The sequence below is a fragment of the Cucurbita moschata genome, unplaced genomic scaffold (genome assembly GCF_002738365.1).
Source record: "Cucurbita moschata cultivar Rifu unplaced genomic scaffold, Cmos_1.0 Cmo_Scf00016, whole genome shotgun sequence".
Taxonomy (NCBI): domain Eukaryota; kingdom Viridiplantae; phylum Streptophyta; class Magnoliopsida; order Cucurbitales; family Cucurbitaceae; genus Cucurbita; species Cucurbita moschata.
In genome coordinates this window covers 3,355,753-3,367,603 of record NW_019268532.1, presented here as the reverse complement: position 1 = coordinate 3,367,603, position 11,851 = coordinate 3,355,753, and the positions used below count along the sequence as shown (strand labels likewise).

At 36.2% G+C, this 11,851-nt stretch overlaps 1 protein-coding gene, 1 long non-coding RNA gene and 2 other non-coding genes across 4 annotated transcripts in view; all 4 read right to left on the bottom strand.

Moving 5' to 3' along the window:
- Positions 1-2,093: 2,093 nt before the first annotated feature.
- LOC111453987 lies at positions 2,094-4,537 on the bottom strand. The gene is made up of 2 exons (XR_002712340.1): positions 3,900-4,537; positions 2,094-3,701 (listed from the first exon to the last, which is right to left on the bottom strand). It is a non-coding gene; the product is annotated as an uncharacterized LOC111453987 (long non-coding RNA).
- On the bottom strand, positions 3,789-3,875 carry LOC111454772. Its single transcript, XR_002712504.1, has one exon. It is a non-coding gene; the product is annotated as a small nucleolar RNA snoR8a (small nucleolar RNA).
- On the bottom strand, positions 4,010-4,096 carry LOC111454771. Its single transcript, XR_002712503.1, has one exon. It is a non-coding gene; the product is annotated as a small nucleolar RNA snoR8a (small nucleolar RNA).
- An 845-nt stretch (positions 4,538-5,382) lies between the features above and the next one.
- The window catches only part of LOC111454595 (kinesin-like protein KIN-7N), an 18,613-nt gene continuing 12,144 nt past the window's right edge, over positions 5,383-11,851 (bottom strand). The window contains exons 2-19 of the mRNA XM_023096096.1: positions 10,417-10,586; positions 10,178-10,267; positions 9,846-9,964; positions 9,643-9,756; positions 9,483-9,564; positions 9,326-9,393; positions 9,181-9,249; positions 8,912-9,054; positions 8,736-8,838; positions 8,488-8,568; positions 8,078-8,146; positions 7,953-8,012; positions 7,667-7,825; positions 7,181-7,474; positions 6,827-6,919; positions 6,384-6,542; positions 6,009-6,281; positions 5,383-5,913 (exon numbers count right to left, since the gene is read on the bottom strand). Coding sequence (XP_022951864.1) covers positions 5,476-5,913; positions 6,009-6,281; positions 6,384-6,542; positions 6,827-6,919; positions 7,181-7,474; positions 7,667-7,825; positions 7,953-8,012; positions 8,078-8,146; positions 8,488-8,568; positions 8,736-8,838; positions 8,912-9,054; positions 9,181-9,249; positions 9,326-9,393; positions 9,483-9,564; positions 9,643-9,756; positions 9,846-9,964; positions 10,178-10,267; positions 10,417-10,561 — 2,559 coding nt within the window. The 5' untranslated portion in view covers positions 10,562-10,586 and the 3' untranslated portion in view covers positions 5,383-5,475. The remainder of the gene's footprint in view (positions 5,914-6,008; positions 6,282-6,383; positions 6,543-6,826; positions 6,920-7,180; positions 7,475-7,666; positions 7,826-7,952; positions 8,013-8,077; positions 8,147-8,487; positions 8,569-8,735; positions 8,839-8,911; positions 9,055-9,180; positions 9,250-9,325; positions 9,394-9,482; positions 9,565-9,642; positions 9,757-9,845; positions 9,965-10,177; positions 10,268-10,416; positions 10,587-11,851) is intronic.

The following is an 11,851-nucleotide window of genomic DNA, read 5'->3' as shown; positions in this document are numbered from 1 at the left end:
TATAAAACTGTAATGCTTCAAGAGAGAAATGAAATCGTATGTCGATATATGGTATTCATTGAGTTATGTTTAAATCGATGATAGAATACAACATTTTTATATTCTCGTAACACGAGGGTCGTAAACAAACTAACAAAATTGGTCACCACATGAGCCCTAGATAATTTAATATCGAACACAAATTAAAAAAAAAAAAAGAATTAATAAAACTGAATAGGATAACGATGTGGTATATTAATTAATGTTGTAATTAAATAAAAGACTCGATTATCGAATATTCCCACGCATTAATTAATTAAATAAATAAATTGGAGTTCCCATAAAAGCCCTTGAGCTGCAACCCAACCCAAGCCGCAATATCGAGATCGGCTCTTGGCTCGCTGCCCTCTCCATATCTTTTTCCAACCTAATTTCTTTTATTTTTATTTTTTCATAATTAATTATTCCATCGAGAAATGAATCTATTATTAAATTCCCAAGCTTTTATTTATTCTCTAGGTAGGTTTTAATATTAAATGGCATTGGGTTTTTAATGGGAAAAATAAATTTATGAGTCTTCATAATATTAATTTGATGTTCTAAGAGGGATCTTTTAATAAAGCTAATATTTGGTCAAACCGTCTCATTCCAGCTAGCTCTTTGCGTATCTCAAATTATGAAACTTTTGAGCCTAAACATCCCTAACAAAATTAGAATATTTAGTGTTTACCAAACTTTTCGTTTTTTTAATTCAAACGAGATTCCAGACTAATGATAATTTGGGTTTTCTAAACCTAGATTGACTAAGATCGTTATTAAATGCATGCTAGTGTCATTTTAAAACTCGAGAAAAGAAAGATTATTTTTAATAAAATAAACAAAGTTTGCTTAGAGCCCTTTAAAACATTTGGAAACACACGTCATTCTAAACAAAGTCCAAAATACATATTAAATCAAAGGAACCACAAATCAATTTCGCAAACACATAAAGAAACAATGTTTATAAACGGTTGGAAAGAAAATACATATTAGACCGAAGGAACCACAAATCAATTTCGCAACACAAAGAAACAATGTTCATAAACTGTTGGAAAGAAAAATACATATTAAACTGAAGGAACCACAAATCAATTTCGCAGCACACAAAGAAACAATGTTCATAAACTGTTGGAAAGAATTTTTAGAAGCAAAAACGAGTAGACCCGCAATCAACAATTGTCTTACTTTTACCTAAAATAATATTTTGAAAAGTTGAAAGTAAAAATATTTAGTAAGTAACTCACGGCTGAACATCTAGCCTATGGTCGAACATCAAAACTCTAATCATCTAGTCAATGATGAGAAACAAAAACATAAGTTATTTAGCTTGTGACAATGATGGTACAATTAACCTATTTACTTACGAGTAATTACCATAATTTTATTTCATAAATATTTAGTCATTCAATACATGCTAGATGTCACAAACATTTCAAAATAATATTTCATGCATGCATAAACATTAGTAATTATAGAACAAACAACATGCATGCATATCTAATTCTTACTAGAACATCTAGTTGAAAAATCACTTTATCTCAATCCAATTTGGGGTAAACAACAAACTCTACTCCAAACCCTCTTTCAACGAGCAGATACTTAATCAATTCCTAAAAATAACTTAAATCCAATTCCCTTTTAAGGAGCGAATACTTAAGTCAATTTTTAAAAATAACCTAAGGATGAGAAAAATCTTGTCCAAAGTAATTCTACCTTAAAACTGAATGAGCCAAACAAGAGTGATTGAACTTGAACCACATTGAACTAAGTTCTCCTCATGCACAAATACCCATCAATACGACCTTCCCTGGAGTGGGATGCGAATTTTGCAAATTTTTCGAGGACAACAACGACAGACATCCATATCAAGTGGAAAAACGGTAGTGGACGACGACAGTTGTTATAGTGAAGATAATGAGGGTGAAGAGGTTGCAGGTAGGAAATGTAAACCACCAAAAAATCAAGATTGAAAATCAAAAGATCAAATTAAAACCGAGATTAAGAAACTTTCATCCGTTCTGTAAACACAAATTGACGCCAATGACAAGTTTAAGAGATGAGTCGAAATGAAACGCAAGCGTGGCTTCCCTAAAATTTTATATGGCATGGTGCATGAATGTCCAGCGTACATGACTTCCTTATGTCTCGTATGCATTAAGATAACATGTTAACATATTTTAAATGGCATGGCATAGGAAGGTTTATGCATCAATCGTTCAACCAATCCAACAATGAATGCATTTACATAGTTGACCTGAGTCAAAATCACTCATTTATCCTCATGGTAGTTTAAGTCTATCCTTTAGAACACAAGTCAATCTATATGGCCCACGGAGTTGCAACATGTTAGAGCCGCCGAGGAACATGGGAGACGAACGTTGGTCTAGCCGTGGTTGAGCTACGGCTAGCAAACGCGCCACATGTGGGGGAGGCGCGGTTGGATCCTCGGGTCAGTGTGCGGGTGACAGGTCGTTCACTTGCGATAATAGAGCAAGCTACATTCCGCTAGTGGGCCATGCATCTGTTGTAATTGAGCTGAGAGCCTGCGCTAGAAGACATTGGGCACAAGATTAGACCAAGTGTCGTGGGCCACATCTGCGTGGTTCTGGATTATAGATTGCGATGGGCTTGGGCCATGAGGCGAGTTTATGTTGCGCTACTTATTGGGCTACTGGGTTCCGGGTTCAAGGTCAACCCGACCCGATTTTGAATCCGCTGGTTTTTAATATATAGATAAAACATAATATATTGGAATATATTAATTTAAATTATGACTCATATGGTTGAATTTATGGCTGTATGTATGACCACAAAAGCTCAATATATACAATTGTACAGAAAAACTGCCAAGTTAGAGCTTTAAGCACCACCTCCAATATCTTCATAGGACTTGCAGAGACACACAATGCAGTTCGAGAACATGCCCTGTGAATATACGATTATATATCCAACAAGAGTATCCAAAAATAGTGTCATCTAAACAAGACTTACTCGAGTCGATAATAGAACAATATCATTTGTGTTAAATGAACAAACTCTCCACAACGATATGATATTATCTACTTTGAGCATAAGCTCTCGTAGTTTTGGTTTGAGCTTCCCTAAAATACCTCGTACCAATATTGGAGATAGTATTCCTCGATTATAAACCCATGATCATTCCCTAAATGAGTCTTATGTGGGACTTTCATCCAACACCTCCCCTTGATCAAAGTATGCCTCCCCTTAATTAAGGACCAACTCCTTTTGGAGTCTTAGCCATTTTTTACTATGCCTTCGAGGAGCCTCAACTCCTTTTTCTTTTGGAGTTCTTTGTTCAACATTTGAGCATTCAATTGACATGGCTAAATTTAGAGCATGGGTCTGATGTCATGTTAGATGAACACTACTCTACACAACTCTACACAATGGTATGGTATTATCCACTTTGAGTATAAGCTCTCATGGTTTTCCTTTGGGCTCACAAAAAGGCATCATACCAATGGAAAAAATATTCCTTGATTATAAACTCAAGATCATTCCCTAAATTAGGCGAGAGGGGCTATCATCCAACAATTAGAACAAGAAACAATATGCTATGGTTCTGCCTCAACTAGAGTAACAAACAATTCAATAATACAGCTACACATATACAACTCGAATCTCAGTCAATCAAATTAATCAAACAAGTGAATCTAATGAAGCTAGAGGTATAATCATTTGAGGAAGAATCCAGTGAAGTAAAGCAGAGAAGAACATTACCAGAGGTAAAAAAATCAGATCTAAGGCACGATGCTCATATTCTATGGGTGTAAAGTGTCTGTCATGCCATGGCATTAGCATTCAGAACATAAAAATTTTATAATCATCGCAACCAAGCCTTATCATACGCATCGAAGAACAGATTGAATCTAATGAAGCTAGAGGTATAATCATTTAAGGAAGATTCCAGTAACGTAAAGCAGAGAAGAACAGAACCAAAGAGTATTAAAAAAAAAAAAACTGAAGGCACGATGCTCATATTCTATGGGTGTAAAGTGTCTGTCATGCCATGGCATTAGCATTCAGAACATAAAAATTTTATAATCATCGCAACCAAGCCTTATCATACGCGTCGAAGAACAGATTGAATAACTTCATCGAAAGAATCATCCAATAAAAATGCTTTCACCAACTCGAAGACTTCAACAAAAAGATATCAAGATTCTAGAAAGATATACGAACACAGAAACAATTAGATCTATACTATCTGAGAAATTATATCACAGCATCCGTTTCTAAATGGTAAGAATCGGGAGGAAAGAGCCTATTAGATCTCCAATGTGCGAAACAAAAAAATAGAGAAAGCACGGAGAGAAAAGGTTGAACAAACCTAGCGTAGGGCAGGGGAAGGAACGGCAATGCACTCGTTTTGTGCCAATGGCGCGATTTATAGAGAACAATAAACCCTAGTTATTCAAAGATACTGTTTCAAAACCCTAGCCGCACCTAATAGGGCTTTTTGACGATATCTACACGTCCAACATGACAGGCTGATATGGTTGGGCTTTTTTAAACCGTAAATGCCGTTTGGAAAAACAATTATAGAAGATTTTTTTTAAAAAAAAATTAAATATATTTTTTACTTTTATATTTAATATATTAATATTAATTTGAAATAATACACATATAATTTAAAACAGAGAATTAAACCCATGGTATTCTATTAAATTAATCAACGTGGAACTCACTCTTTCCTTAATTGAGGCTCGACTCCTTTCTCTAAAGCCCTTGAACAAAGTACACCGTTGGTACGACACTTTAGTCCCTTTTGACTACTCCTCCGAGGCTCACAATTCGATATTTGAGAATTTTATTGACATGGCTAAGTTTATGGCATGATTCTAATACCATGTTAGACAACCACGACTCTCTACAAGTATGATATTGTCCACTTTGAGCATAAGCTCTCATGTATTTATTTTGGGGAGATAATATTCCTCACTTATAAACCCATCATCTTCCACTAAATTAACCAATGTGAAACTCACTCGCACCCATCCTCAACAAAGAGGTGATATTGAATGAGGATAATGTTAGATGAATACGACTCTCCACAATGGTGTGATACTGTCCACGTTGAGCATAAGCTCTCGTGGTTTTATTTTGGACTTCTCCAAAGGACCTCATGCCAATACATATATTCTTTAATTATAAACCCATGATCATTATTTAAATTAGCTCTAAATTAGCCCAACAATTTCATTCGACAGAACAGACCAGGACTATTACTGATGAACCTTCGCCCAACCATTTTAATATAATATAAACCATTTTAACATAATTTCTGTATATTAAATCTTGTTCCCCGCAAATCAACAGGTTGACATGCAAGGGGATCATTCTGAGAAATCAATGCTACATACATGATCACCTACACACAATACAACAGGCAAAAAAACGTGCATGAGTTCAATTAATTAAATCAATGCCCAATTTTCAACCCCCAAGAGATTTGGGAACAGGTACAGCAACGGCCGGATTCTGGGTCTTCAGTTCCTCAGTTTTGGACCTTACCTCGCTGCTGAATGACATGAATGATCTGTGTCTAGAGGCAAATGCAGCACTGAATCGCTTAATCCCTTCTTCTAGATCTTTTCGTCTCGTGATTTCAGTGATCAGTTCCTTCAGTACGGTTTCTTTCTGCTCCTTCTCCACCTTCAGTTTCTGAACAGATTCAGAGACCATTTTACGCAAAGACTCTCTTTCATCTTGCACAACCTTGAAGTCTCTTTCTAAGTTGTTATATTGTTGCTTCGATGACTCCAAGAGTTGGTTGTTGGATGCTAGCTCATTCTCTTGGCCATGGCATCTTTTCCTGATATCATCAAGTTCGGTACTCAACCTTTCCTTCCATAAGTCGTCCTCAGCACATCCCTTTGTCACAAAATGTTCATAGTTACAAATAAGTACGATTCGCTCTGAATCATTCAAATGCCTTAAAAGAGATACCATTTGTAGTCAATGCTTACCTTGCACTGATGAGTGCTCGAGGGATCCATCGTTTGCTTACAACCAACAACAATGGATGTTTCTGATAACACAAGAGATTCTATTATGCTATTCACCCTCGAACGAAGTATATCGTGAAGGTCTTGATTAAGTGAATCATTCACTGGGAAACCACTCTGTCCATTCATGGCTGTAGTTAAATGAGCTTCCAGAGTAGTAAAAAGGCATGTTCCAATTTCGCCGGTGCTTAATAGCAATTTTACAGTTGATGATTTCTCGTCATGTGTGGTATTCTAGTAATAGAAGGATACAATAAGAATTGGTGTCACCTAACTGATTCTCTTAAAAACTGCTAAGGGATGTGAAGATGTGTAAACATAAGAATCAAATTGTACCTTAAGGGAAGATAGGATGTCCATGTAAACATCTTTACAAATCGCCAAAGAATTGAACATCTTTTGCGGAAGTTCCTTGATTACTTGTGCTTCTTGTTGAAGCTCTGATATCTCTGCCATTAGTTTATCGTTTACAAGAACTTGCTTCTCATGCTTTTCCTGCATTTATCAACAATCGTGCAGAAAGGTTAATGGATGAACGAGCATGAGGACCAATAAAAAGTAAATAAGCAATTTGGGTCAGGCTTAGCTCCAATGTGAGCCCCTTCCCTTTAATAAATGGCACAAGTAATTGAGTTGGAATGTCTCACAAAAAGTATTGCCCGAGTAAACTCACATCATCATGGTATATTTTTATATTAAGAAGGGGATAGAATGCGTATGAATTTATTCAAACCTCATTTAATCAACAATGACAGAAAGAAAGACAAGTTAAAATCAACCTGAAGTTTATTTTTCTCCATGATGGCATGCTCCAGTTGTCTCTCGAGATTTTGAAGCTCTTGTTTATGGTTCTCATTGGAGAGACCCTGACCCTGAAATTCAACTAAAATTGCATCACATCTACAATCATTAAAACCAGATAAGTGAACACATATAATTTAGATATTAGCATGTCATAAAAAGTAGTAACACCTAAATTTGAGTTCATCATTTTTTATGCAAGGAAGACAAATTTAATGAAAAAAAAAAAAAAAGAACAAAAAGATTAGAACCTTTCATAACTATAGACTAACAGAGGTAAAGACTCGACATAATGACGTATAGGAGACCTCATTACACGGAAAAGCACTCACAGGAGTTAGATCATTAAATGGAAACGATTGCACTTTTATCGTAGGAGTCGTTTGAAGTGAATCAAGATCAGCTACAAAGCCTTTATTCAATTTCAACCAAGTATCCTCATCGGCAACGTTGCTAAAAGTATCCGGAAGAGGGCTACACTCAGGAGGCATGGAATAATTAGATCGCCTGGCAACAAAGGCATTAGGAGCTGCCTTGAAAAAGGGTGTTACAAATCCATCTTCAAGGCTTTTATTACAACTGCCACTGAAATCTTCCTTGAGAGTATTTTTCATAGAACCTTGTTCCTGCAAAAACAATACAAAAGATTGTTGCAACGAAGTTTAGAATTGGCGTTCAAAAAGAAAATCTGACAGCGGTATTACAGCCAAGAGCATGCAAGCTAATCCTATAAAGGCAACACCAAGCAACAATAACGGCATTCCACAGTCACACTTGTCAACGTCAAAATATTAGAGGATATAGCGTTAGTTTCATACTCGACTTTGGCTGGAGTTTTGTGCAGACTCCGAAAGATTGACAAGACTATTGAGACTTTCTATTTTCATCTGTTGCTCCCTGATACGTTGATCACGTTCTTTGTGTGAATTCCTCTCCTCTTCAAGTTCCATTTGCAAGTTTTCACGTTCAAGTTCATACTGGATTATTTGAAATCAGCATTAGTATTACATATTGCAGATCCTAGAACGTACAATTATCAGTACATGCTCTGAACACTGAGATCTACTAAGAATAAACAAAAAAGGAAAAGAAAAGAAAACCTACCTTCAACAAATCGTTCCTCAACTTCAAAACCTCCTGCTCAAGTACTTCCGCATGTGATCCCTACACAAGAATTAATTGTCAACTACTTGAAGTCCTTTTCTCAAATGAGACAAATATGAGGGCACCTGAAGTTTTTTACGCAGTTCCTCTATCTCTTGATTCTGACGCTTCAATAAAGCTGCATCCGTCAAAATCTGGGGCAATTATAAGGAGAATTAGCTTAGGCAAAGAATATGTAACATAGAAAAATAATTGCATTTGGTAAAAGATTAGTGACGCCAAATTTTGACAGATGATAAAACTAAACACATGGTATCGAAAAAGTTGGGCAGAAACCCCAAAGAATATAATTTTAACAAAGACAGAGTAATCATATAGCTTAAGTTCTAACCAAACAAAGCCAGAACTTCAAAATTGTCGGACTCTGAAATACAAACAGAAATAAGAACATGCACTATAGTTTCTGCTTCGTGATGATGATAATAAAGAAAACTAGTATAGTGCAAGATACGAAGAAAATAAGAGTAAGAACAACCTCATTCACTTGAACACAATTGGTGATGCGCTTTGCTCTGCTAGCAAACTGGAGAGTTCCTTTTGTTTCTTCTATATGTACCTAATGCGCATATCCAAATTAAAGGCAAAGAGGATAAGTTTAAGCAGATTTGAATCTTTACTGACTGTGCAATGGTATGTTGGGTACACGTGTGTTTGTGTACGTTTGAGATTATGCACACCATTATGCACTAAACTAGAAAACTGAAACAACAATTCATTGGATACCTCTTCTGGAGCTATAGTGCATATTATTGAAGTTTTAGCATTACCACCCAGGGCTGGTTGGAGTATGCGCGTCAGCTTACTGTCTCGGTAGGGAATGTGTCCCCTGTACAGGCAGAGTAAAACATTAATCACTTGTTCTTCCATGAAAGAAAGGAGTTTCCAGGAGAAGAAATTACCTCTGCCTAACCCCCTCGCTTAGCTTATTGATAACGTTCCCAAGAATCATTAAACTCTTATTAATATGCTTGCCTTCTTTCAAACGTGTTCCTTCAGCTCCAGTTTTAGCAATTCGCTCAGACCCAGCTAAGTCTACCAAATTCTATTTCCGATAATACAAGTGAAAAAAAAGGCGTAAATGAAGGAAACAGAAACAATCGGAAAAAATATGAATTATTATCTTTGACTAGATTATAAGTTTTATGCCGCAGGCTGGAAATGTACGAACCAATACAGAGACACGTATGGAATCAGCACTCGAAGTCTCAGCGGTGTCCTTCCCCTTGCTTTCAATTACCTGCACAAGATGAACTCGTATGTAAAAGGGTATTGGTAAAAGGAGCTCCCCGTCCAAAGTCCTAACATAAAAATACCATTCTGAATATTGTGTGCGACCTACTACTCCTGGCATTCATATTTGTTTCACCAAAGTGTTTATTTACTGCAGGAAAAAATTTACAGATATTTCTTAGTGTTTCAATTTTCAGAAATGAAATTTAACCAATGTCCCAGTTCATTTTTCTTCCATACCTTCACCCTGCTCGATGAGCTTTAAAACTTGATCAGCATTATTGACGATTTCCTCCTTGAGACCTGCAACAAATATTCCACGCTAAAGAGAGAGCCATGTCAGTCCTGTTTTTAGATGCCACAGAAAAGAATGAGAAGATAATAGGGAGTGAATAGCAACCTCCAGGCTCTCATGAATTGGCAACTTATTGTTCTCGACTGCTAATAGATCATTAATTTCTTCGTTATAAATTTCCATGTAGGAAACTCGAATCAGAAATTCTCGATCTGACATCTGATAACACAGCAAAATGGTGAGTTACAAGATTTATCTTGCAACTGTAAGCATTTCATATTGACTTCAAGATCCAAAACAAGAATTACCGTGTGAATTTTTTCAAACACGTCTTTCACTGATCTGTGAATAACTCCTGCATCACTTTCAGAACCATTCATGGTGAACGTTTTACCACTACTGGTCTGTCCATAAGCGAAAGCGGTTCCTGCAATGTCTCAACTATGAGTTCCGTCGTCAAGATATAAACGCAAACGCATACAAACCGACCACGATCATCATAGAAATTATGATAAGTACTACGATCAAACAAAGATACATTCCAAATGGTTCGATATAACAACCTTCCTCCTAAAGAGGACAACATCCTCAATCACCTTTTAGCATATGGAACGATGAAGGAAGAAAGAGAGAAGCATACCATTAAAACCTTCAACAGCAGCATGAATAATATCCTTAACAACAAGTTCGTAAACACTACCGTTGGTACAGCTTTCGTCCAACACATGATCTAGAGTCCAAAACAGAAGTTCCACAGCGTTAGACAGCATCAAATATAAGAAGATATGAGCTATTACAAGAGGAAACTTATGCAACTTGACGAAAAAATGAGCTGAAGATACGTGAGCAATCTAGAAGAGAAGTGGATTTTGAAAGTACCAAAAGCGAAGGAATTGCCGGAGATTGGCGTATCGTGAGCTCTGTGAAGCGAAATTCGATTGTCGTCAATCTTCCAGTACGTTCCACGGATTGAATCTTGAGATACAGATGGCCTCAAACGAACAGCAACGCAGATTTTCTCCATATTGAGCTCTCTCTCTCGCACTGAACTTTCTCCTTCTCGGATCTAGGGCTGATGAATTCTATCACAAAGTGAACTGGTCCGGGCGGGATCTGTGTTTCAAACGGTTCTCCAATTTGAAAATGTGTTGTTTACTGAAATACCCTCTTCGCTACAGTATATTACGTTCCATACCCTCGTTTTTCTTTCTTTCCCTTAAAACTGGATCAAATATTTTGTTTGGGCCAAATGTAGGCCCAACTTTTAAGTTTCCGTAAAAAAAAAAAAAAAAAAAACTTATATACAAGCTTAACACTAAAGCTGTGAAGTGCTATTTTATAGGCTATGGTTCTGACATGTTTGGGTAATATTTTGGGATAATAAGAACAAAAGAATCTTGAAACATTGTGACGTGACTTTTGATAAAAATGTTTTGTACAAACACAAAGAGAAGAAAGGTTCTGAGACAACGAAGCAAATTGGAGTTAAAAGTTCAGTAACTGAAAAATTCACCTAAAGATGCTGTAGCAAATACTCAAGAAATTCCTAAGACGGTTGATGATAAATTAGAGTGGAGCAAGTGTTGAGAAAATCATCCAAAACCATCAGAGTAGGTATTCATCTCTATTACACTATTTGTTGTGGACTGATGAAAGGGGATCAGATTCTTTTGATGTGGAGGATACAACTAAGTGAGAGCAAGGCAGGGATAATACAATAAATTAGATGTCTGGGCTTTAGAATTATATTACTCTTTCGTCTACTAAAACTGAGTACGTGGCAATGGTTGATACTACAAAGGAGATGATATGTATAACAACCTGTCTAGAAGCATACAAATTGTTTGCCCTCCCATTAAATTAAGCTTTAATTAAAATTAAAAGAAAAAAAAAAAGGAAAAAAAGGCAACCAATGAGGAAATGATACGTAGATAATTAGATTACATGACATGGCATGAACTGTGAGGCTGAGATCCTTCCGTCAGCGACGCACACGTGGCTGACCTATTCCCACCCTCCTTTTTATCTCCCATCCCTTTTTGGCTTTTTGATTAGCTGTTCAAGTCCTTCAATCTGGACCGTCCACGTGTGCACCCCGAGGAAAAAGAGTCGGCAGCCCCCTCCCCTCTTTGAATTAATGGAGATTACTTTCCCGTAACTTCTTTTCTTAACTTAACTTAACTTTAATTAATTAAATTAGCTTTTTCTTTTTCCTGGTGTGATTGATCAATTATAAAAAGCTACCACTCATATATATATATATATATATATATATATATATATATATATATATATATATATATATATATATATT